Genomic DNA, 25371 nt, shown 5'->3' on the forward strand with positions numbered 1-25371 from the left:
GCGCTTCGCTTTTCAGGCACCCTCCTTATAGCGCAGGGCGAGCCCGACTGCAGCCTGGCCTTTACTAAGGATTGCCTGGCGGGCAGCTGCTGGCACAGGAGAGCGGGTAGCGTCGAGCCAAATAATGTTAGCGGTTTGGGGGGCTTCCCTCTGGGACGGCTGCTCCCTGCAGGGCCGACGGACAATGGCCTGGGAGGCGGTGCCTTTTTCCCTGCGAGGAACGGACTGGGCACATGGTCTGCATTCTCTGCAAAGTAAACACCCCACTGAGAACATGAGGAGAGGCGTTCTAAGCGTGTGTTTTTTGTTTTTCTCCCCAACGGGTCTACAGCCTGAGTTAAACTTCGTTGCACACCTTAAGAACTACAACTCCCAGAATCCTGCGCGCTGTGGAGCGAAGGCTGTTTACACGCCGCACGCCTCCCCCTCCGGCTCTTCCGGCGCCGCGTCTTCTCTCTCTGCCGATTGGGCGGCGGCGGCGGGAACGCGAACGATCCCATGCGCTTTGGAGGTGCGCGCGGAGGACGCTGAAGGCGACGCGGTTATTGGCGACTCGAGCGCTCCGTAGGGGGAAGGGAGCGCGCGCTGCCCGGCCGCGTCTTGTCTCTAGCGGTGCTGCTTGGCCTCTGCATGGGCAAGAGGAGAGCCATGGAGCGGGAAGGAGGCTCGGTAAGTCGGTCGCGGTGGTTGCTTTGCTCGGTTAGCGGCGAGGCGGCAGTGAGGGAGGGCTCCCACGTTCCTTGCTCTGGCGCCGTAATAACGTCCCACCTGCCTGCCTTCCGCTTATGGCGAGGGGCGGGGAGGGGGTGTTCCATGTGAAAACGGAATACGGTATATTTCCCTCATAGACGGTGCCCCCTTCCCCCTAAAAGGAGCTCGCCCCACAACCCGTGCCTCACTTTCTCCCACTTGCTGGACCCCTGTGTGCAAGGAAAGGCACTTTTCTTTAGTCCTAAACGGTATCAAATAAGCTTCCTTGAAAGTTAACTCGCTTGTCTTTTTCTCTCTTTTACTTTCAAGGACAGTTGCTCCTAGTCTAGATAGATAGATAGCTGGATAGATATGGATATTGGAAGCAATTCACGGAATACTTGTTACTTCTTCAATCAAAAGGTGGTTTTTGTAATGCTGTCTATTTTTTTTACAAATCAGATTATATATAGTGTATTTTATAAATAAAGTTGATACACAAGTGTATTTTAGGTGATAGAGGTTATTTTCTAGGCGTTTTATATTTTCTTTATTGGTTATAATTATAAATAATATTAAAAATTTATAGGTTTTCCTTTAGGGAAAATATTTTTTTGATGGGAGCCAAATGTTACTTAAATATACTGTTATTCTCTTTTTAGAAAACCAACATGTGGGACAAAGCTCATCACCTCCCCAAAATGCATTTTACTCCTTCTGTGCTCTCCTCAGTATGCCTTGTTTCTAGTATCAATGCTATATTTACTTTGTATTGCTGCCCTTGACAAAAAATAAAAAGAAACTGAAATTTCTGAGTGTTGAAAGTGTTGGTTCCCCCCCCCCAATTGAATCCATGCGACTGATGCTCCCAACTATGTTATTATGTGAATGAGCCTGCACACATGTTTCTTTTAAGTATTGAAAGTTGTATGTGGGACAGCACTAGACCTGCTGAAAGCATATTGGCTAATTACCTCCTGGCTTTGCTCTGTGTGCAATTCGCTGCTTCTTGCTTATCAAACAGCTTATTAAATTAGTAACCGGCTGCTATTAAAACTAAATGACAGGTCGTATAGTGAACAGTTAAGTATCAATAGAATAAGAGTAACATCCATCTACTGTTTACAGGTAGGTAGCCGTGTTAGTCTGCCGTAGTTGAAACAAAATAAAAAAATTCCTTCCAGTAGCAGCTTAGAGACCAACTAAGTTTGTTATTGGTATGAGCTTTCGTGTGCATGCATCCAGCTACTGGTATTTGTTTGAGCACCATCATTGTAGTTCAGGAGTTCCCAGTTTTGTGCCCATGGCTGGACACAATTGTGCAATTGTCCACTACTACCACACCTCAAAAAGTCAATCCTAAAATTTTGAGAGTTATCATGACTTCAGGATTAAAGATTTTATAGCACAGGATAAATGAACAGAGATGCATCTTCATGTTGTTATTCATATATATCCCACCTTCCCTAATAAACTTGGCTGGACTTGACTCTGCCTTTTTAGCACCAGTTGAAAACGCTTCCATTCTCCTGGAATTTTAACAGATATTATTTGTTTGTCCAATTAACTTTCTTTTTGTTAAGAACCAAAGAAGATCTCTGCTGGATCAGACCTAAGGCCTGTCTAGCCCAGCATCTGTTAATTTGCTTGTCCTTTTCTGCAGCTCTTCCAGTTTACTCTTCCACTTACTGTCTGAAAAATATTTTCAGTTGATATTTGATATGTGTTGGTTTTAAATTGTTCTAGGTTGTTGTTGTTAGCTGCTTGGACTTAAAGGAAACATCACAGTACTTTAAATAAATATGTAATATTTTAAGAGGAGCATATTGAGGGAGTATAGGACCTCATCATTAGTGGAAGTACCGACACTTCCTTGGCTAATAGCCTGCTCAAATGATTCTGCCTCTGATATATGTGAACTGAATGCCTCTTTCCCACCATCATGCCTGTGGGTGTGTTTCAAATATACTCCGGTCTGTTTTGCTGCTAGTTGGAGTCTCCGGCCCATTGCAAGTCCTCATCCTTGGAGCAGAAGAATGAGGAGCAAGTGGATGATGACTTGGACCTCTTTGGGGGTTATGATAGCTGCCGGCGTTACAGCAGCAGTGGAGAGAGTGGCAGTACCTCCTTCCTGGAAGACTCTAGTGAGAATGAAGCAGCAGATCGAGAAGCTGGGGAACTGCCTACATTGCCTCCACAGGCCCAAAAACCTATCAGCCGATTGCCAGATGAAAGTGGTTCTGAGCCAGGTACTGGTGTTTTGTGGCAAAGGAAGGCTGTAAATGATTGAATACAAAGCAGCTTTATTCTTTCTAGAGTGGGTGGGGGGGTAGAGATAGTTGATGGAATACTCTACATTTAGAGGATGAGCCAAAAAGAAATATAATATCAGCTTTTTAACAGGGAGAGTGTGTGTGATATATTATATCATACAGACATGGTGAGGGAGTATTGCATATACGGAGTATGCCTAGCCATATGGTATTGCATGAAAAAACAGTGGTGTGTAAAGATGGAAGAATTCAGAATTTCACTATCATGCACTTTTTAAATCTACAGGGGCCTTGCCCCCAAGAAAACAATTTCAAACAAACTATTTTTTTTAAAAAAAAAGTTTGGCTAAAGATTTTGACATACATTTTCCATGAATTCAGTGCAGTTATGGAAACTCGTATGTAGAAATACTGTATGTTATAATTTGAACATTAAATTGTGTTTACATTTTTACACTTGTTTTTAATGGTAGCTTTAAAACAATGCAGCCTGAAAATATATGTCTTATTAAAAAAACATGAAATTAAACAATTCAATTATTCCATATTGTTTCACAAGCAAAGCTTCTGCCCAGAAAATTCAAATTTTGTACTCAAAATCCATTTGAGAAATAAACATTTTTTTAAAAACGTACAATCTTGATAATTTGTTCTTATCGTATTCCTGATGTTAAGCTTCCTTAGTAAGAAGGTTTGTGTTGAGAGCAGACGTGTGCAGGGCCAGACTTGTACATTTGGGGTAGTGTGTCTGAAAATCATGAAACAGGACCAGTGCAGCTCCCACAAGGTGGGTTATATGTACACAGCTGAGTGTACCAGACCATATCTAGCAATTCCTCATGATGAGCTACAAAGCTTTCTTGAAAATTGTGGAATGGTGATATCACAATGGAGCTAGATACAGTTGGGGATTACCAACATGGTGCCCAAGGCTGCAGTGGTGCCTGCTGCTCTCTGCTCCCTTCATCATGAGGTGGCTTAGATGTTTTCCGGTTCCCCCCTTGAAAAGTACATAGAAGCAAAGGAGGAAGTTGAAAGAATGACAATCTTTTTCCCTTTCTCTTTCTACTCTGTGTGCTTTTCAAGGCTCAGGTTGACAAATGAGAAGCTGAACAGAAAGTAGAGTGGCCTACATAAACATAAAATCCCTTATCATTTCTCTAAAATATCTGTTATTCAAATGAAGTTGTGAAAGGATACGATAAATAAAACTAAATAAATAACTCAGCAGAGGGGGAGTTGAGGGAAGTCCAGAGGAGGGGAGGGAGAATAATTGTAAATAACATGATGAATGAGATTTGTATCATTAATTGTTATGAAATTCAATAAATATTTAAAAGAATTAGAAAGTAGAGTGACCAAGTGGGTAGGAAGGAAGGGGAAGTGAGCTATGGGATTGTGCATGTATGAAAATGAAATGGCCAGGAGAGAAAGTGGAGTGCCCTGGGAGAGAGAGAAGATGGTGGCAGAAAGAGAGAGAAAGGGGGGGGGGATGTGTGTGTGTGTGTGTGTGTGTGTGTGTGTGTGTGCGCGCGCACACACACGCGCGCATATACCCAGAGGACCCAAAAGCTAGCCATCCTTTGTGTCCAAAATGAGAGGGTGGAGTAGAGGCTCTTTCCAATCCATTAGGTTGCAGCTTTTATGGTGGCATTTATTTAAGTTATCAAATTGTGGCTTCAAGCCAAAATTCTGCAATCAGAGTCTATCTGCATTGCAACACATTTCCTGTGTTGGAGCACTGCCATACAGAGGTGCTTTTGGGCAGCCTCATAGGGTGTGCTTGTGTGATGCTTGTGTGATTGGGTCAACCAATGCAATTGCTATTGGATTTACAGGTTCCCTCTTGAGCGCCATGCCCCAGCTAATGGAAGTAGTTTATCTCTATGCTTTATAGTCAATACTATGCAATGCAATACAGTACTGTCAGCTTTGTGCTTTTTATCCAACTTGGTTGATGCTCCTAGTGGCCAGTGCAATAACTGACACTCTCTAACTCCTTCAGGTGTCTCTCTTTGGGATCCTAAAGCACACTATGGACTCTGCTCTCTCCTTCTGATCCGCTAGTTGAAATGCTAGGACAAGAGAAGTTTGCGTCAGTAGCAACAAATGACCCTTTACTTCCCCCTTTGTTGCTACCTCCCTTCTTACATGTCAACTGGCTCTCAGATTCCCCCTAGGTTCACCCCTTGTTTTGGGGGTGGGTGAGACATAAACAGTTCCTCCTAGCTTGGAGGAGGAGGTGGCTCCCATTCAACCTAAGTTTAATCATCCCCATTGGTAGCCTTGGGCTTTTCTGGTGGAACTGAATTGCTTCCTGCTGCTGAGGCCTATTGTATTTGTGCCCCCTCAGCTGTCTGTGAGATGTGTGGGATTGTGGGCACAAAAGATGCCTTCTTCTCCAAGACCAAACGTTTCTGCAGCGTCTCCTGCTCCAGAAGCTACTCTTCAAATTCCAAGAAGGCCAGCATCCTGGCAAGGCTGCAGGTGAGCAAGGCCCACTTAACGAGGCTGCTGTTTGCTAAACAAGGCATGAAAATAACAGTAAGCAGTGCTGGAGGCCTGCCAGGGATATTCGAAAAGCCATTCTCCCATGAAGCAGGGACTTTAGGTGCTAGGAGGCACCTAGCAGACAGCCACACTGGATAACTAATTATTTGGAAGCAGCTTTTGGCAGGGGAGGGGAGAGTTGAGGTTGGAAAAGCCATGCTTTCCCCATAGAATTGCACACCCACATGCACCAGCATATTAAAGATCACTTAACACAGAACAGTTGCCCTTTAACTGCTGTTTCATATTTGCAAACAGGTTACTGAAGAGGCCCTTTCCAATGCTTGCTTTTGTGGAGTGTGATTTAAAAAGCAAACATTGTCAGTGATTGTAATGAAAAAACCACAGAGTGGTGGTTATTCCAGATTGACTAATCTCTCAAAAACACACAATCGTGTATAAGTAAGCCTTATTTGGAATCTAATATTGTACAGTTAAGAAATTGTGAATATGACAACGGGGTTTGGTGGTTTATTTCAAATTTAGAATAAAAAGAGTGTGATCTTTTGCAAGCATTTCCTGTATGAGAGGAGGCACCAGAAGGGAGAAAAAGGACGACCCCACTAGTTGACAGGACACAGTATAGTTCAAAGATAAGAGAGAGAGTTGGAGGAGAAGAGGGATTCCTCAAAAGAAAATGAAGGAATCGGGTAGGTTTTAGGAAACAAATTAGTTCTTTCTGTTCTTGATATCATTTCCTTCTCCATAACTTGGAGTGAGCCTTTCAGGGACAGAGTTCCATATTTTCCAATCATGTAGACCACTCTAAGCATGTGTATAAAAGGCAAGGGAAAGATTAATAGTTGTTTTTGTCATCATCTTGTGAAAGTAGCAGAAAGTTCTGCATTGCGTTCCTTTTCCGTTTGAATGGCAAAAAGAATTCTCTGGCACCTTTGGAAAACTGTAAAACATGCAGTTGCATGAGCTTTCCTAGGCCAGGAGTAATTTTGTCAGATACATCTGAAGACAGAAGCAACAGTCTTTGAAATATCAGGCCACATCTCTTCAGATACAGATAACAAAGTTACTTCTCATTTAGGAAAGCTACCTGTAAGACGTTTCACTGCCACAAGACTTTCTTGTACTCGTTAAAGCTGCCCTTCTGGTTTGATCCATTTAACCTGCAAACCGATCACAGGCAGCAAGATTTGTCTGTCCCTTGTGTCACTGGAAGGCTATTGGGAATTAACATCTCCTTATCGTTTTGTTTTGTCACACTTTCACAGGGCAAACCACCTACGAAAAAAGCCAAAGTTTTGCACAAGGCAGCCTGGTCTGCAAAAATCGGGGCTTTTCTCCATACGCAGGGGACAGGGCAACTGGCAGATGGAACGCCAACTGGCCAGGATGGTAAGTGCTGGCAAGTGGGCAGAGGAAGTAAGAGGCTGTTGCTTGCTTCAAACCTCAAGGTGAATAGGAAGTTCATCAGAACCATGCACAAAAGTATTTCTGGTTGAATAGAATATGCCAGCTGAAAGAGAAGAATGAATGTATAACCACTATATAGATGTGGATGCAAGGTGAAGGAGTGCCTTCATGGCACAGAGAGAGAGAGAGAGAGAGAGATGTGCATCCCCTTCCTGTTTTTTGGCAGTGCGTTTCAGACTTGTTGGCCTTGTAAACTAGTCTCTACTTTTGGATAAGTCTAAAAACGTCTGGACTGTTCTGCGCTCTCTATAATAGATCTAGCTATTTTCTCCTTTCTGCTGGATAGAGGTCTGAGCTCTTCGGAAACTCGCAGTGTCTTACACCAAGAGGATGATGCTCCAATAGAAGATGTCCCCATATCTGTCCTTGTCCTATTGTGGTGAATCTGTTTGCCAGCCTTGAACCTTCTTGTTGAGATGGTCTCTTATGTCCCCTCCCAGCTCTCATCGTTGGCTTTGACTGGGGAGCGTACCTGCAGGACCATGGATGCAAGGCTGCGCCTGTTGGCAGTTTCAAACATGTGAGCACTCCCTACTTTCCATCAAGCCCATATGTGTTGTCTTGCAACAGAACCTAGGCCCCTGATAAGATAAGAAGGGTCCCCAGGAAAGTGCTCGGAGTAGCTTAAATTTTGTTTTAAACAAGAATATCAAATCAATATGACTTTGAATATCCATATTGTAAACTGTGTGCTATGATTTCCAAATGATAAAAAGCTTAGTATCCTGCAAATGGGACGTGGGTGGCGCTGTGGGTTAAACCACAGAGCCGAGGGCTTGCCGTTCAGAAGGTCGGTGGTTCGAATCCCCACGACGGGGTGAGCTCCCATTGTTCAGTCCCAGCTCCTGCCAACCTGGCAGTTCGAAAGCACGTCAAAGTGCAAGTAGATAAATAGGTACCACTCCGGCGGGAAGGTAAACGGCGTTTCCGTGTGCTGCTCTGGTTTGCCAGAAGCGGCTTAGTCATGCTGGCCACATGACCCGGAAGCTGTACGTCGGCCCCCTTGGCCAATAAAGCGAGATGAGCGCCGCAACCCCAGAGTCAGCCACGACTGGACCTAATGGTCGGTGTCCCTTTACCTTTATCTTGCAAATGGATCCCAATTAGATTTGGCAATCAGCTTAAAAATATGTGAACAATTAAATTTAGTGTTGCCAGAAAGGGGAACATTTAAACAAATTGTTAGCTAACATTAAAACTAGTGCAAACTGCTATGACCATAAAATAAGTATAAGCTGTTCTACAATAATGAGAAACCTACACTGTATGATTAACAATGTTCTATTCATGGCTGTGAAGATGAACTGGAGAATGGCCAACTTCAGACTCTCCGTCTAGTGTTGGAGGTAATCCCCCCTTTTCTCCCACAATCACATTTTTACCTAGAAAGGTGCTAGAGAAACGGAAGCTAACAGAGTTAAGGGCACAAAGTTCTTTGTTAAAAGCAATTCCCTCACCTGCTCATCACACGCTTGCACAATATCACATCCATACACACACACACACACACACACACACACACACAGGCAAATATAAATTAATCTGACATTTTGCTATTCTTTCTATGCCTCCCTGTTTTTCTGCTTCAATCTGTTCTCCACTCCATCATCAGGTGCCTCTTTATGATCAATGGGAAGATGTGATAAAAGGGATGAAGGTAGAAGTGTTAAACAGTGATGCCGTGCTCCCCAGTCGTGTGTATTGGATTGCCTCTGTTGTTAAGATTGCAGGTGGGTCTCTTGGGTGGGGATAACAGAAAAGAGTAATTTACTTTCCTTATTGTTATTTGAATGTACATCTGCTTCCATCTGGAGACTTGAGGCAGGCAACATATTTAAAAGGGTATAAAAGCAACACCATTATAAAACATTATGTACAGTACTTACTTTTTAACATTGATATGCAGCTATTCAAGCAGGTTTCAGATCTATTGCGCAAAACATAATTTAATTTGAAAACTTGCATTAAAAGCATTATTGATAAAAGCAGCCCAAGAAAAGTAACAGAACAGAGAGCTTGTCTTTTAAAAAAGCACAGCAGAGAGGAGGCTGCATGCACCTCTTGTGGAAGGGCATTCCAAAGAATTGGGGCTGCAACAGAGAAAGCCCTGCTTATTGTAGAGAATAAGATCACCTCCACAGCAGTTGGAATCTGTACCAAGGTCTTATTAGTAGATCTCAGTTTGCTAGGGAAGTTCATTTGGCAGTGCAAGTGCTAGAGCAGTGGTTTCCCAACTTTTGGGTATGGCGACTCACAATCCCAAATTTACCTGGCATGGTAGGTGACCCATTGATATATTGTCAAATGAATTTTGGGCCTCAGGTCTTTGGCAGCCATAAGTTTCATGCATTCTAACTACATGTTTGCCTATTTTATTACCACTGCTTAAGACAGGTATAGGCAAACTTGGCCCTCCAGATGTTTTGAGACTACAATTCACATCATCCCTGACCACTGGTCCTGTTAGCTAGGGATGATGGGAGTTGTAGTCCCAAAAACATCTGGAGGGCCGAGTTTGCCTATGCCTGGCTTAAGACATCCCAGTAAAAATAATAAAGCCTGTGACTCACTTGCAGGTCGTAATCCACAGTTTGGGAAGCATTCTGCTAGAGCACTGGTGGAATAGGCTTCCAGACGTGCCATGCTGTGGTATGTCCCAACCCAGATGTTCCAGATGGGCCTTGAAAGCATTCTTGGTAACAGGGCATAACTGTAAAAGATTTGGGGAGCTGAATTAGGACACTAGGCTATCTTTCCAGCTGGCAAAGTTATTCAGGCTGTGGAGCAGCTTCCTAAAACAAGTGGTAGAAGCCCTGTGGTTGGAGGCATTCAGTGGGCCATACACTGAGAACAGAGTTTGTCTTGAAGGAACTTAGTGCTATACAGTGGTGCCTCGCAAGACGAAATTAATCCGTTCCGTGAGGCTCTTCGTATAGCGGGTTTTTCGTCTTGCGAAGCAAGCCCATTGACAGCTTAGTGGATTAGCGCTATTAGCGGTTTAGCGGCTTTTAGCGATCAGCTGTTAAGCGGCTTATCAGCGGATCAGCTGATAAGCGGCTTAACGGCTTAGGAAAGGGGGGGGGAGGGGAAAAAACCCGCAGGAACTCGCAAGACATTTTCGTCTTGCGAAGCAAGCCCATAGGGAAATTCGTTTTGCAAAGCGCCTCCAAAACGGAAAACCCTTTCGTCTAGCGGGTTTTCCATCTTGCGAGGCGTTCGTCTTGCGGGGTACCACTGTAGTTATCAGAAAAGGAGGGTGACAGTGTTCGAGACGTAGTAAAATGTTTTCTTGTTTTCCTTTTCTGTCTCCAAAAATCAATCCTTGCAGGATACAAGGCACTGTTACGTTATGAAGGCTTTGAGAATGACTCTAGCAGTGACTTTTGGGTCAACTTGGGTACTGTGGACGTTCACCCTATTGGCTGGTGTGCTGTTAACAGCAAAATCCTGGTGCCTCCCCAGTGTAAGTGTCTTTGAGTCTTGCCCAGCTTTGGGGGTTTATTAACTCACAATTTGCATCATTGCCTTTTCTCAAGTTGGATCATGCCCATTAATCCTAAATGCTGCACGTTGGAATACATTGGGAACATTAGCAAAAAGTTATCAAATTGCATGCATGCTTGTAAATTGGAGAGTTCTTACAATATGACAATTTTTGTTTAGGGGACTGAGAAAGCAGAGATGAATGAGAAATGGGTGTATTGATATCAGGGAGCGGGGCTTTCTAGGCCAAATAGTACAACCCCTTGTTCTAGATGACTGTCCCACTAGGATGTGTCATTTTAGGGGGTAAAACTTAATTTTTGCAAAAATTCTTCAGAAAGCAGTCTTAAAAATACGTTTTTGAGTGTGAGGAATTCAAATCTGCTATTATTTTCATGATTGGACCACATCAAGCTTGGTAAGTCTACGTCTGATGAAAAACGCATAAACTGCTTTTAAGAAAACCAAAGAATTTTAATTTTACCTTCTGAAAGTGTGAGGTAATGCCTAATAATAATGATGATGACAATAAAAAATATTAACGTATAATATAACCACAAGTACTTGGCAATCATTTTAAATTACCTCTAGGCAATTTTATACACATTCTATGTACCATGCAAAGCTAAATTATATTAATTTAACCAAAATGTCTTTTGAATTACTAAGTCATGTTACAACTTTTTAGCACCCCTCATTTTTGAAAAGTTGGGTGGCCATTTGTCGTGGCTGCTTTTGTTGAAATTCCTGCATTGCGGGGGGTTGGACTAGATGACCTTGAGGATCCCTTCCAACTTTACAATTCTATGATTCTATGACCTTTAAAGCCCTTTATGGCTTAGGACCGCAATGCCTCAAGGACCAGCTCTCCCCATATGAACCAGGCTGGACCCTACAAACTTTTGAGACATTTTATTGTAAAAGCAACTGGTAAATGAAATAAATAATAATAAGTAGTTATTGCAGGTTGGTTAATTTAACTGCTTGTAGCGCAGAACTTTCCCTTGTCAAAATGTAAAGAAATTTACTGCACTTCAAGGTGATCTGGTTTCCATCAAAAATCTAGAACCTGTTCAGGGTGGTAGTATGTTGAGAGACTACAATGTTTTGAAGGAGCAAAGCAAGTTGCTGCAGGTAATTTTTGGGGTGAGTGTAAACTGAAAGGAGGCTTTAAGTTTAACCAGAGAAGAAGAAAAATTAGGAAAACCCTGCGTTTCATTCTTCTGCAGGAATGAAAGGCGTGCTAAGTTTATTTTTTAATTATATGAAGATCATTATGCCAGCCTTCAACCACATATTTACCGTATTTTTCGCTCCATAGGACGCACTGGACCATAGGAGGGGGAGAACAGGGGAACATTTTTTTTCTTGTTCTCCCCCTCTAAAACAAGGTGCATTCACCCAAAGCCTCCGGAGCGCAGCGGGAGTTCCCGCTGCGCTCTCCAGGCTTCAGGCGGCTACCTTGGAAGCCTGGAGAGCGAGAGGGGTCGGTGTGCACTGACCCCTCTCGCTCTCCAGGCTTCAGTGAAGGCAACTCGAAGCCTCCGGAGCACGGTTGGGAGTTCCTGCTGGGCTCCGGAGGCTTCAGGTTTCTTTCGACCTGCTCTTTGGGGCTGGCGGTGGGGGGAAGCGCTGCTTTCCCCCACCGCCAACCTCAAAGATCCCTGAAGCCTTTGGAGCGCAGCGCGAGGTCCCGCTGTGCTCCAAAGGCTTCAGGGATAGCATTGCGCAGCCATCCCCAAGCTAGCTTGGGAACAGCCTTGCTAGCCTCTGCGGGGCAGCGGGATGAAGGCACCCCGCTGCCCTGCAGAGGCTTTGCGTGCAGCCATCCCCAAGCTAGAACAGTGAGACGGAGCGCTCCGCAGCGCTCCGTCTCCCTCTTCTGGCTTTGGGCTTAGCCTCGCAGCCTGCATTCGCTCTATAGGATGCACACACATTTCCCTTAATTTTTGGAGGGGAAAAAGTGCGTCCTATAGAGCAAAAAATACGGTAATACTGAGGGCAATTTATAGCAGTTAAAAATCACACTTTCATAATAAAACAACAGTACTGTATTGGACACCAATAAAGATACAACCAAGACATTCATAATGGATAAAAACAAAATTCTCAGATCAAAAGTATTATTTACCTGGGCAATCTTATACCTCTTTGTACAGCCATCCATTCAAAGTACACCGACTGGAAGGGGTACCTTATGAAAAAGCTTGTGGGAGCCAGGACTATCCCTGTGGATTTTCATATAAAGGTGAGGGAAAAAATCTTTCTCCCCCCACCCCTCTGCACACAGAGGAAAGAATCAATGCCTTTCTGCTTATCCATTCTTCCAGTAGCCCAACCTGGTACCCTCACCATGTGTAGAAATACACCACCCATCATCCTTGACCATTGCTCATGCTGGCTGGGGCAAATGTGAATTGTAGTCGAAACATCCAGAGAACACAAAGTCGGAGGCTGCAGTAACCTGTTCAGATTTAATATGGCCTGCAAGCCTCTGTCCGGAAGGCCTGGTGATATTGGTGATAAGGGAAAGACACTTCTACAAGTTCCACACCATACATTTATAGCACTCTTATAGCATTTCAACACTCACAGCTTCCCCCAAAGAATTTTGGGAACTGAGAGGGTGCTGAGAGTTGTTAGGATACTACCCCTCACAGAGCTACAACTCCCAGAACCCTTAACAAACTACAGTTCCCATGAACCCCTGGGAGAAGTTAACTGTTACAGTGATATGACAGTGCTTTAAATGCATAGTGTGGCTGTGAATGCAGTGCATTGAAACACACAATGTGTTTCAGGACTGAGCCGTGTCTGGGATAAGCAGCATAGCATAAAGTTGGTAGAATTTTCTTCAGAGTGTTTGGGTTCTGCCCAGTGCATTGTTTGATAGACATGAACAGAATGTGTTAGCTGTAATCTCCCACATTCGTGGCATGATGTCCTTCAGTTTAAAAGACTAAATAAAGAGCAATTAAAACCCTGCTGTTTGGTCTGTTGCCTTCACTAGCTCACCTAAAAACTCAGTTTAGCTGTATTTGCTGCTGGAGCGAGAGGGGCGCCCCCTGCTGGCACACTTTAGAAAGGGATCTTTGGCCGGAAGGGATTTTTCTTCATAATCTGTGCCTCTGAATAGTGAGATGGCGGATTGAGGAAGAGCTTTTGCAATTTTAGCTTCCACATTTAAACAGGCAAACAGGCACAAACCAGTGATACAGGGTTGGAATCACTAAGCAGTGTTGATTAGTCTCTTCAGAATGTTCATTGTGATAGGGTATTTAGTGTTATACTTCATTATGCCTTCTTCTCCCTCCCCCCTTTTACACGGCTGCCTTGGCTAGAGATGGTATATTAGGCTGTTAGGGGCAAGGAGACTTCCTTTTGGGGGGAGACCCAGTGAGTTACTACTTCTAGGTGATATCAAGGTTGCAATTATTTGCACCTGTGTTTCTACTGCAATCTGTTGGATCTGCTTTTAATAAATATGGGTAGGATCAGGCAGAAGGTCATTGTTTAATAACAATGCTTTTCATATATTTTTTCCCTCGAGCTTTTTTAAAGTTCAGAGTGCTTCTCATATATTATCTCAGTAAGCTTTACAACAGATAATACCGAATGTTAGCCATGTTCAGAGGAGACCCACTGAAAACAATGGACTTAGGTCCATTTGTTTCAGTAGGTTCACTCTGGGTATGAGTTAGTTGGGTACCCCACCCCCAGTCACATTGTATTTTTTATTATTAAATAATTTTATTAATTTTCAAGAAGCCAGTAGCATTGTAAAGTAGGTCAGTTATACAGTGGTACCTCTGGATACAAACGGGATCTGTTCCAGAGCCCTGTTCGCATCCTGAAGTAAACGCAACCCGCGTCTGCGCGTGCATGGGTCGCAATTCGCCGCTTCCGTGCATGCGCATGACGTCATTTTGACAGTCTGCGCATGCGCGAGTGGTGAAACCGGGAAGTAACGCGTTCCGTTACTTCCGGGTTGCCGAGGAGCACAACCCGAAAGCGCTCAACCTAAAGCAACTTCAACCCAAGGTATGACTGTATCCACATATGGCAGATTTGTGTAGGGGACACGAGAGTCTGGTTTGCCAGAGTTCATGCCAGAGTTGCAATATTATTATTATTATTATTATTATTATTATTATTATTATTATTATTATTACTACCCCACCCATCTGGTTGGGCTTCCCCCAGCCACTCTGGGCGGCTTTCAACAAAATATTAAAATACAGTACAGTGGTGCCCCGCAAGACGAATGCCTCGCAAGACGGAAAACCTGCTAGACAAAAGAGTTTTCCGTTTTGGAGTCGCTTCGCAAAACGAATTTCCCTATGGGCTTGCTTCGCAAGACGAAATGTCTTGCGAGTTCCTGCGGGTTTTTCCCCCTCCCCCCCCTTTTCCTAAGCCGCTAAGCCGCTTATCAGCTGATCCGCTGATAAGCCGCTTATCAGCTGATCCGCTAAAAGCTGCTAAACCGCTAATAGCGCTAATCCGCTAAGGTGTCAATGGGCTTGCTTCGCAAGACAAAAAAAACGCTATACGAAGAGCCTCACAGAACGGATTAATTTCGTCTTGCGAGGCACCACTGTAATGCATCAAACATTAAAAGCTTCCCTAAACAGGGCTGCCTTCAGATGTCTTCCTGGTTTGTAGCTCCACCTCCTGGTTTACAGCACTTCATTGGCTAAATCTGCTTCTGCCAGAGGTGTGGGGCATAAGCCCTTAACACAGAATATGAATCCAAGGAAGGTTCTGGAATTTTGACTGAGACTCTCCCCACAACAAAACAGTCCGTGTGGTATTAGGGTACCTTGGGCAAGCCTCACTCTCTCTCTCTCCCAGCCTAGCCTGCCTCACTGGGTTGTTGTGAGGATAAAGGGAGGAAGAACCATGTATGCTGCCCTGAGCTTCTTGAAGAAAGGGCAGGATACAAATGTAATAAATCAGGTTAGATTGTGGTTTTATTTATCTAAATTCTCTGGGCGACACAAAAGTGGCAATGGCAGCATTCACATTTCATGGTAAATAATAGTTAATGGTTTAGTATGAATGCAGAGATGACTTGCTTTACTGCTTCATGATCAGGGCCAACAAACCCTGGCCCCTGGCTTAATACTGCATTGAAACTGGGGATTCAATCAAATGATTCCAGAAGCCAAAATTTATTCAAATGTATTACTAAACCAAGGCCAATGGTTCATGACTCCCACTCGAGCTAAAGAAGGAGTGAAGTGGGAGCCATGTCTGCATTCATGCTAAACCATTAACTATGGGTGTATGACCTGGGCTACTGAAAGTTTTTGAAAAAAAATCCAATCTGAATGGATGGCCGAATGCTTTTTTGTTGACATGGAAGCATCAGCAATTGGGGGTTTTTTGAATTCATGCGGCATCCCATGTTTAAGAAGAACTGCAAGGCTGCACTCTAGAGGAGGAAGCGTAAAAGTGCAGAGAGTTGCGCAATCTCTGTGGTGGAGAGTCGCAGACATGGAAGGCAGCAGAGCATCTCTCTTCTTGTTTACTCAGATGACTGAGAACATGAAGTATCCCTTCCGCCAAGGCATGAGACTGGAAGTGGTGGACAAGACCCGTGTTTCTCGGATACGTGTGGCTGTCGTGGACACCGTGATTGGTGGGCGCTTGAGGCTTCTCTATGAAGACGGGGACAGCGTTGATGATTTCTGGTGCCACATGTGGAGCCCCTTAATCCACCCTGTTGGCTGGTCTAGAAGGGTTGGCCATAGCATAAAGAGAACGGGTGAGGATTTACATAGGAGAAAAACTACTCTTCTTCTTGAAGTATATATTTTAACCTTTCAAATTTTTGCAGATATAATGTATTCCTTCCTTTTAATGAGATTGGTTATTTGACGGTTTTTAAGATGATGAGAGTGTTTGAAATGTATGCTGTGGCAAATAAACTATTTTTAAATGGAAGAAGAAGAAGAATTTTCCTTGCCAAAAGATGACCGCTAACTAGCAAATTTGAGATGTCTTGTTTCACTCTTTCTTACTTTCAATATCATTTTATGTGTTTGCTGGAAGAAAAATCTAATGACATGGCACACCACCCTACCTTCCGGAAGATCTACTGTGATGCTGTTCCATATCTCTTCAAGAAGGTGGGAAAGGTTTATGGTCTCTTTCTTTTCTTTGGTCTCCAAGTGAGATGGGATTTGCACCATTTGGGCGATTGATAGTTTATGGAGCTCTTGAAATCTCTCTCCTGCCTTGCAAGGGACTAGCTGTTGTAGCGCCCAAGGAGCTCAGTGTTGTATGAACCAGTCGGGGGGGGGGGAGCTTCTCTGTGGTGGCTCTCCATAGAATCACTTTGCCCTGGAACTGAGACAGGCACCAGTACTGTTGGTGTTTCAGCACCTTCTGAAGTGCCTCTTCCCAGGCTTTTGCTGATGTTTAGTTCTTTATAGTTTAGTTCTGTATACTTGCAGGAGCGTCTCCACCCCCATTGTTCATCCCAGACATTGAGGGTCCAGCTCTGAGGGCCTTCTGGTAGTTCCCTCACTGCAAGAAGTGAAGTTACAAGGAACCTGGCAGAGGGCTTCTTGGTAGTGGCACCCACCCTGTGGAATGCCCTCTTGTCAGAGGTCAAGGAAATAAACAACTATCTGACTCTTAGAAGACATCTGAAGGCAGCCTTGTATAGGGAAGTTTTTAATGTTTGGTGTTTTACTGTGGTTTTATAATTTGTTGGAAGTCACCCTGAGTGGCTGGGGCAACCCAGTCAGATGGGCAGCAAATGAATAAAGTAGTAGTAGTAGTAGTAGTAGTAGTAGTAGTAGTAGTAGTAGAGGTATTATTGTTAATTTGCCCTCAATTGCTGCTGCATTTTATTTTTCAAAGATTTAACACTGTTTTACTTTGCTTAATGGATTGCTGTCTTTTTTCTGTTGTGCTTTGAGATGCTCTTTAAAAGACAGTATATGAATAAACAAATTACAATGTTGAGCTATTGGGGATAGGATACAGGACCTGCGTGAGTTGAAAGCAAAACAAGGATGGCTTGCAGCAAAAATATGGGGAAGTCTTTCTGTGGTTGGAAAGAGTCATTCCACTATTGAAGGACTAGACCTTGGAGGAAGCTTAAGCAATGGGAGATGTTGTCTTTCCCTTTATCGTGCTTATCCTACTTGGCCTTGCAACCATGCTGTGACGTAGGTCACTGCTGTTCTCGTGTATCAGATAATTAACTGAGAACAAGAGTGCTGCTTCCCCAAGGCCAGCCAGCAAAGCTGGAAAGCAATTTGAACTCCTACGCCACAATCACCAAGGTCAGTCTTTCTGGTTACCCACACATGTCCCTGCATGTGTTTTATTTCTTTATCACCAACTTCTTTCTCATCCGTAATCTCTTCCAGGTGCGCGCTGTCTACCCAGAAGGTCGCTGGTTTGAGGAAGGCATGAAACTGGAAGCCATTGACCCTTTGAATATGGGCAACATTTGTGTGGCTACTGTCCGTAAGGTATGCCAGTCTGAAAAGAGGGAGCGGCTGCTTCAGCCAAGCACAGCGCTTTCAAGGAATTGGGAGTTAGACTTTGAAGGAAAAAAGGAACTGCTTTGGGGTTGTTGTTTTTTTTACAAGGAAACAATGTATAAATTTTTATGAAATAAAAAATTAAGCCTCTAATTTATATACCTTAAAGCCAACTGATTTGGGCCAGTGGGCAGATTTCAAATTTTGAGAAAACATTGGAGGCAACAGTCACAAAATAGCGGCTATGTGCTATGAGTCTGCTTTTTTAAAAATCTAGTAATGCTTGTACAGTGTTGATGGGATGTTCAAATCACACACATGTGAGTGAAGATCTTGATTTTTGAAAGAAAAGCAAGTTATGAATATTTTAGAAATAAATGAGTGAGAAAATTAAGAGGCAAGTATGTTATATTTAGGCACTTAACACCATAGAGTGCTCCAGCTCTTCTCTCTGTTGAGTTTAGAAGCTGCTAATATGAAATACTTTAGAACAACCTTCAGGTTCGCTTTCTCACCCCTGGCCTGTCTTTCAGGTCCTTTTAGATGGCTATCTCATGATCGGCATTGATGGTGCAGCCTCTGAGGATGGTTCTGATTGGTTCTGCTACCATGCTTCCTTGCACTCCATTTTCCCTGTCAATTTCTGTAAGCAGAACAACATTGAACTGACGCCTCCGAAAGGTGAGGACCCCAAGCTCTCCTCCTCTTTGCTTGCTTCCGTGGCAGATTGAGCTCCTTCCCTGCAAAATAGAATGCTAAGAAAGCCTTGCTTATGTTAGACTATAAGTGTGAAACCGACATACTCTGTTTCTTCTTTGCCATCGAGATGGCGATCTCTGTTGTTGTTCCTGCCCAAGAAAATTGGGAGTTTGGCTGGAATTCAGTTTCTGTCTTGCTATTCTCCTGCATTTGCTCTGAATAGAATGCCTGCCTCTGAATCTTGCCGTTTCCATGCTTCTCTTTTGGGGGCATCAGAGGGCTATACAAAAGCTGGTGTTCGCCCTTTCCTGCCTCTGCACTCCTCTGGAAACAAGAACTACTTGGTTTTCTGAATAGCTATTGCATTGTGTTCTGTCTGAAACGTTGTTTTTGCTTTGCCCCACTGTAGCTGGCGTTGGCTGCTTCTTGGGCAAATATGTGCAAGGGGATAGGCAATAACTTGCATGCTTCTCCTGCTCCTTCTGGTTGTGGTGTTTATGAGGGGGGGGTTTCATTCCAGTAACATGCCCCCCCCCCAACTTCATACTTCAGGGCATGATGCCAAGACCTTCAATTGGACAAGCTATCTAGAAAAGACCAAGTCAAAGGCTGCACCAGCACATCTGTTCAACGTGGTGAGTACCATGTGGAAGGGCAAGTTCACAAAGGCACCAGCATCACCCCAAACTAGTCGCTCTGTTGTTGAGAATCAAATGGCCTTATGAGAAATGCCATTATATGCAGTGCAGATGCAAGCATACTTATGAAATATTGTGTAAAGTGTTTCCCTGAAGCTACAGAAAATGGCAATCGGATTTATCAAGGGTTGTGAATGGCTTCCCTAAGTGGAAGGGTCCAAGTGTCTGGGATATTTTAGTCTAGATAGGGAAGTAAGGTTCATTTCGTACGTAGAATTTCAATGATCACCCTTGACAGTGTGCTTTGCTAAAAAGAGATCAAGAAGACTGCACTCTGCAGCAGAGTCAAATCTCTCATTTATAACCTTGGCATTGGTACTGCTAACTTAAATGTGTAGGACTGTCCGTCCCCCCGCCCCCGGTTTAAATTCCTTCCTTGCCTCATTACAAATATCATTTCTGGACACTCATACTGCCCCTCAACTTAAACCGCTAAGTTTCCCCAGTAGAATTAGCTATTTATTTATTAAAATATTTATTTAATAATAAAAATTTACAGCTCGCTCTGTGTGTGTGTGTGTGTGTGTGTGTGCGCGCGCGCATACACTTAAAAATTTAAAATCAGAGAGCAGCATGCAGAATTTGGATTTCTGAGAACAAGAACGTTGAGTGCCTTCAATAAATAAATGGAAGGAAGGAAGGAAGCCCTCATGGATGTATATTATTATTTGAGGTTGGGTATATCGTGCTGCTCCTTTTCCCAGGATTGCCCTAACCATGGCTTCAAGATGGGTGCCAAGCTAGAAGCAGTAGACTTGATGGAGCCCAGGCTTATCTGTGTGGCCACTGTGAAGCGAGTGGTACATCGGCTCCTCAGGATACACTTTGATGGTTGGGACAGCGAATATGACCAGTGGGTAGACTGTGAGTCCCCAGATATCTATCCTGTGGGCTGGTGTGAGCTGATAGGCTACCAGCTACAGCCCCCAGTAGCACCAGGTAAGAGAATGTATCTTCTTTTCATCCAGCACCACCAGTTTCACTCAAGGTGTGTTGGTGGCAATCTGACCTATTCCTTCTCTTACGAGAAAGAGGTACCTTCCATCTGACCCGCCCTATGTCTTTATAGCATAGCAAACCTGGACATGTTAAAGGCTGGGAACCAGAGTGGGCAGGTTCAGTAGCTGATGAGGAACTGAAGCTGAAATCAAAACAACAGGAGCTCCCTATTTTGAGGGAGGGAGGATGTTTTCAAGCAGAAATAGCCGTTAAACTGATTCTGCTCTCAATACCAGCTCCATATACATGCAGTTCACTCAGTGAGGACTAGAGCAGCCTTTTGGCTTTGTTCCTCTACCTTTGAATTACCTTACTCTGAGCCACTGACATTCTTTACAAGATGAATTCATTGTGAGGCCTCAGAAGAAAATGTACAAAGGTAGCAAGCTTGGGGGCGACTAGACAGAAAACTGTCCTCCTCTGTCTCCTCTACCTTTTTATATAAAGTGTTCTGAGCCTGTTAAACTGGGAACTAATAATGAACCCTCCTGCTTGGAAACCTTGTGCAGCTGTGTCTTTATACTTAGCTGCTGCTTAACATCTCCTGTGTCCTGTGTAGCTTCTGATTGTAGATCTGTTTCCTCGGTGGCAGAGCCTATGTCACCAGTGCCAGCTAAGGAGGTGCCGAAGAAGAAGCGAAAGCCATATGGAAGGAAAAGTGAGTGGCAATTGGAACAACCTTGTCTCTATGATTCATCTTAATAACAAAGCAAATATTGCAAGGTTTGATACTAAGGCATAAGCCTGCTGCAGATAGTATGCTGCCCAGAACTACCAGTGCACATGCAAGGAACATTAAGGTACAGAAGATGGGGGTGGAACATTTGCCTGGACTATCTTCTGTGAGGATGGCATTGCAAAATAGAATAGCTTGAAATGTGGATGATGGGACTGTCTGACAGGGCGTGAAATGGACTGCCTCATCGTTCGCTTGTGCCTTGTCCCATGCATTCTTGCAAATCACTCTAAGCTGTCACTATTGGGATTGGGATTCTCGATTGGATGGACCACATATATGACTTGGCTCTATGACAGGGATGATGAACCTGTGATTCTTCCAATTTTGTTGCACTACAATTCCCACCATCCCTTTTATCATCCCATTGTCCCTCTGTCACCCAACCTGAGCCTTAAAGGAGCATGCCTTTCTTATGATGCTGATGAGGATGGCTTGCTGTGAGGTAACGCCAAATAGGGCCCTTCTCTGTAATACCAAAGATCCTTCTATGAGGAGGTGCCAGGTGCCTGCATCTGGGACCTTGTTTGTGCAGAACATGAGGTATGGCTCTTCAAGAATTGTGGCTACAGCAATTGTGTTTGAAACCCTGAACATCTCTTACTAAAAGGGTCTCTGTTAACATGGCGGGAAATAAGCTCTGGCTGAATATCAGATGACTGTAGTGGACTAATTGAACCATAGGCCTGATGGCCAACGCCAACTAAATATACTAAACATATGAGAGCCAGTGTGGTGTAATGGTTAGAGTGCTGAACAAGGATCTAGGAGACCGGGGTTCAAATCCTCACTCAGCCATAAAGCTCACCTTGTAGTTTAAACTAAACAAAAATGGCGATCAGTAGCACTTGTGTCAGTGTTGTAACGGTGTGTTTAGAAAATTGTTTGATTGTTCAGCATCCTGCTAAGTTCACTGAGTGGCCTAACCTATCTTGCGAGATTCCTATGAGTCTTAATTCTAGCTCTCTTTGAAGTAGTCAACCAGTGTCTTGAGTAATTTCAGCTGCACTGAGAGCTCACTTGACTGAATGCTGCTGCCATACAAAAAAACAACAACCCTTCACAACAAGATGTTAATATAAAAAGCAAAACAGTCACAACGGTGAGTTTTCTTATAGCTGCCTTTCTTCTGTATACCAAGGGAAGAAGATGACTGCTAAAGCCCGTTCCATCAAGCAAGCAGCAAAGAAGATGGCTGCCCCCGAAGTAAAGAAGAAAGCACAGGCTGCCAAGAAAAGGGCTGCCCCTAAAGCAAAGGAGGGCACACAAACTGCAAGCAAGACCTCACTAAAACCAGCTTCCGATGAAAGTAAGTTAAAAGGGGTGTCACTTATTCCTACTTTTTTGTTGTCCCCCCTTCAGTGGGATTGGAGATGGGAAGGTGGTGGTTGTGTAAATTAGCTATTTTCCTGCTCACCATTTCCAGTGCAGAATCTGCTTGCTGTTGTAGGAAACTCCAGTCACAGGTCTCCCAGCCTTGGAACATATGGATGCAATTTACCACAAGCTTTTGCTATTGCTTATTTCTTACATGTGTATGTGCGTGCTCTGAGGCTTGTGTCTTGCGATGTAAATGTAGCCCCTCTCTCTGTTTCTTGCAGTTGTTGCTGTGGGGGTGAAAGAAGAAATTCTTGACGATTCAGCAATGGAACTTGAAGCCCCACCGCTACCAGTACCAATCAGCTGCTTAAAGGATGAAGATATGGACACGGAATCCCCACTGAGTCCTATGCCAGACGGCTGCTTAAAGGATAAGGATATTGAACCAGAAGCTCCAGCAAGCTCTGTGCTGCTCAGCTGCTTAAAGGATGAAGTCATGGAACCAGAAGCTCCAGCAAGCCCAGTATTGATCAGTTGCTTGAAGGATGAAGATGTAGACTAAAGCTTCATGCGACAAAGTGACTTGATGTTCTTTTGCCACAGTCCTTGAAGAAATCAGGAAAATGCTGGCCTCATTTGCGGGGGCATGGACCACAGTTTATAAAGCTGTCATTTTTTCATAGTTGATGGATCACCTCAAAATAAAAAAGGAAAAGCTCTCAAAACAAATTCCACTTAATTATGTAAAAAGGCAAGCCCACTGTGCCTTTCTGACTGGCATGGCAGGAGCCAAGGATGAACTCCATTTCAGATCTCTGTAGGGAGGTGCTTCCAGTCATTCTAAACTTGCATCAATTGAGCCAAAATCTAGATAAGTGCCAATCCAGTAGAGAACCACATCCATTACATGGTACAGTGGTACCTCAGGTTACAGACACTTCAGGTTACAGACTCCGCTAACCCAGAAATAGTACCTCGGGTTAAGAACTTTGCTTCAGGATGAGAACAGAAATTGAGTGGTGTAGCGGGAGGCCCCATTAGCTAATGTGGTGCTTCAGGTTAAGAACAGTTTTAGCTTAAGAACAGACCTCCAGAATGAATTAAGTTCTTAACCTGAGGTACCACTGTATTGGGAACTGCTCTCCCAAATTATCTCTGTCTCCCTCTGTGCTACATTGTTTCTTCCTGCCATTTTGGCCACAGAGTCTAAGAAGGCACAGGACACATGAAATCAAATTACATGTGAGCCCAGTACACTTTGGAGCATCACATTTTCCTCTGTGAGGAGTAGGAGTATACACTTGCCCCCCCCTTTGTACTATGAACAGAATGAATCAATTCTTTGACAATAATGAGAGGAGAAAAATGTATTGCAACCCTTTCTGTAAATAAAACTGCATGTGTTTATTTTGCCCTTTTGTTGAATAAACTCAGTCAGAATACCCTGTGTTTGTGGAGTCTTTTCTGGTCTTCTCTGGTCAAGAAAATATGGGCACCAAGGGCATACAGAAGCAACTTGTGCATTGTTTGCTGGTTCTAAAATACATCTGTCTGCAAGGGGGATTGTTTTGCCTTTTGTCTTCTCAGACAGGTCATAACCACAACACCAAAAGTATAATCCTTTTTCACTTTTATAATACTATATATTAGAGAAAGTGTTTCCAAACCAGAACACACAAATCTTTTTAAACATATGCACTATAGACATGTGCTAGGAACATAATGCATGGAATGACATTTAGTTTTCGTTTTCTGACTCAACTCCTCTTTCTCTGCTGCCATTGCCCCCAAATTGTGTTTCTTCCCTCCTTCCCCTCTGCTATTTGCATTTATTCCCAAACTACCTAAAGTGTGACAGCTGGAATCTAAAGGGATTGGAATGTGCTATTATGGCATGTTGCGTTTCTAAAGCAGGGTGGGTAGACTTACGGCTTGTTGGTTCTGCTGAGCCTTTTTCTCTCTGTTAGCTAGAGCTCAAAAGACCTAACAACCATGCTGTTGTTGTTTAGTCGTTTAGTCATGTCCGACTCTTCGTGACCCCATGGACCAGAGCACGCCAGGCACTCCTGTCTTCCACTGCCTCCCGCAGTTTGGTCAGACTCATGTTTGTAGCTTCGAGAACACTGTCCAACCATCTCATCCTCTGTCGTCCCCTTCTCCTTGTGCCCTCCATCTTTCCCAACATCAGGGTCTTTTCCAGGGAGTCTTCTCTTCTCATGAGGTGGCCAAAGTATTGGAGCCTCAGCTTCACGATCTGTCCTTCCAGTGAGCACTTAGGGCTGATTTCCTTAAGAATGGATGTGTTTGATCTTCTTGCAGTCCATGGGACTCTCAAGAGTCTCCTCCAGCACCATAATTCAAAAGCATCAATTCTTCGGCGATCAGCCTTCTTGATGATCCAGCTCTCACTTCCATACATCACTACTGGGAAAACCATGGCTTTAACTATACGGACCTTTGTTGGCAAGGTGATGTCTCTAACAACCATAGCCAGGTGCAAATGACAGATAGGGAGAATTAAAGAATAAGGTCCCTTTGAGCACATTTTGAGACTAGGAATGTGACCAGAACTAGGCTGAGCTCTTTACAGAAGCTTAATTTAGGTAGAAAAAAATCATTTTGTTGATGCCATTGTTAAACAATTGGGAGTCAGAATTCCATGTCAGTCTTCTGCAAATCAGCCAGAGATCTGTCTGTGGATTCTGATCTAACTTCTGCATTGCCCTAATGTAAACCATCTTTATCAAGCATCCTTGTCACTCTTCTGACTCTGGGCATTTTGATGGGCCCCAAAGTCAGCATGTTTCTCCCACCTTGGCCTGAAATGAAAGAAGACTGTTGGGTGGGGACTTGAAATAGTCCAGAAATGTGGACCATCCCTGTTGGCCTCCTCATTCCCAAGCTTCTGGTGAGGTGGTTTTTCATCTCCTTCCTCAACAATAAATGTGTAGACTGTACGGGGAGAGTCCTGATCTAACCGTATGTTTTTGTAC

At 43.8% G+C, this 25371-nt stretch overlaps 1 protein-coding gene across 2 annotated transcripts; it reads left to right on the forward strand.

Moving 5' to 3' along the window:
• The first annotated feature begins 481 nt into the window (after nucleotides 1-481).
• On the forward strand, nucleotides 482-23820 carry L3MBTL2 (L3MBTL histone methyl-lysine binding protein 2). 2 transcript variants are annotated; one of them, XM_081877601.1, is made up of 17 exons: nucleotides 482-669; nucleotides 2681-2939; nucleotides 5317-5450; nucleotides 6740-6863; nucleotides 7382-7461; nucleotides 8554-8671; nucleotides 10270-10404; nucleotides 12584-12672; nucleotides 15960-16191; nucleotides 16479-16555; nucleotides 17810-17914; nucleotides 18460-18607; nucleotides 19178-19260; nucleotides 20028-20262; nucleotides 20915-20980; nucleotides 22200-22367; nucleotides 22660-23820. In XM_081877601.1, the coding sequence occupies exons 1-17, from the start codon at nucleotides 631-633 to the stop codon at nucleotides 22938-22940; spliced, it is 2373 nt and encodes a 790-aa protein (XP_081733727.1). In that variant the 5' UTR covers nucleotides 482-630; the 3' UTR covers nucleotides 22941-23820. The 2 variants fall into 2 exon arrangements, with proteins under 2 accessions (XP_081733727.1, XP_081733726.1); XM_081877600.1 differs by having other exon boundaries at nucleotides 485-669; nucleotides 20882-20980.
• The last annotated feature ends 1551 nt before the right edge of the window (nucleotides 23821-25371 follow it).

Source organism: Podarcis erhardii (assembly GCF_964252035.2).
Source record: "Podarcis erhardii genome assembly, chromosome: 10".
Classification (NCBI taxonomy): domain Eukaryota; kingdom Metazoa; phylum Chordata; class Lepidosauria; order Squamata; family Lacertidae; genus Podarcis; species Podarcis erhardii.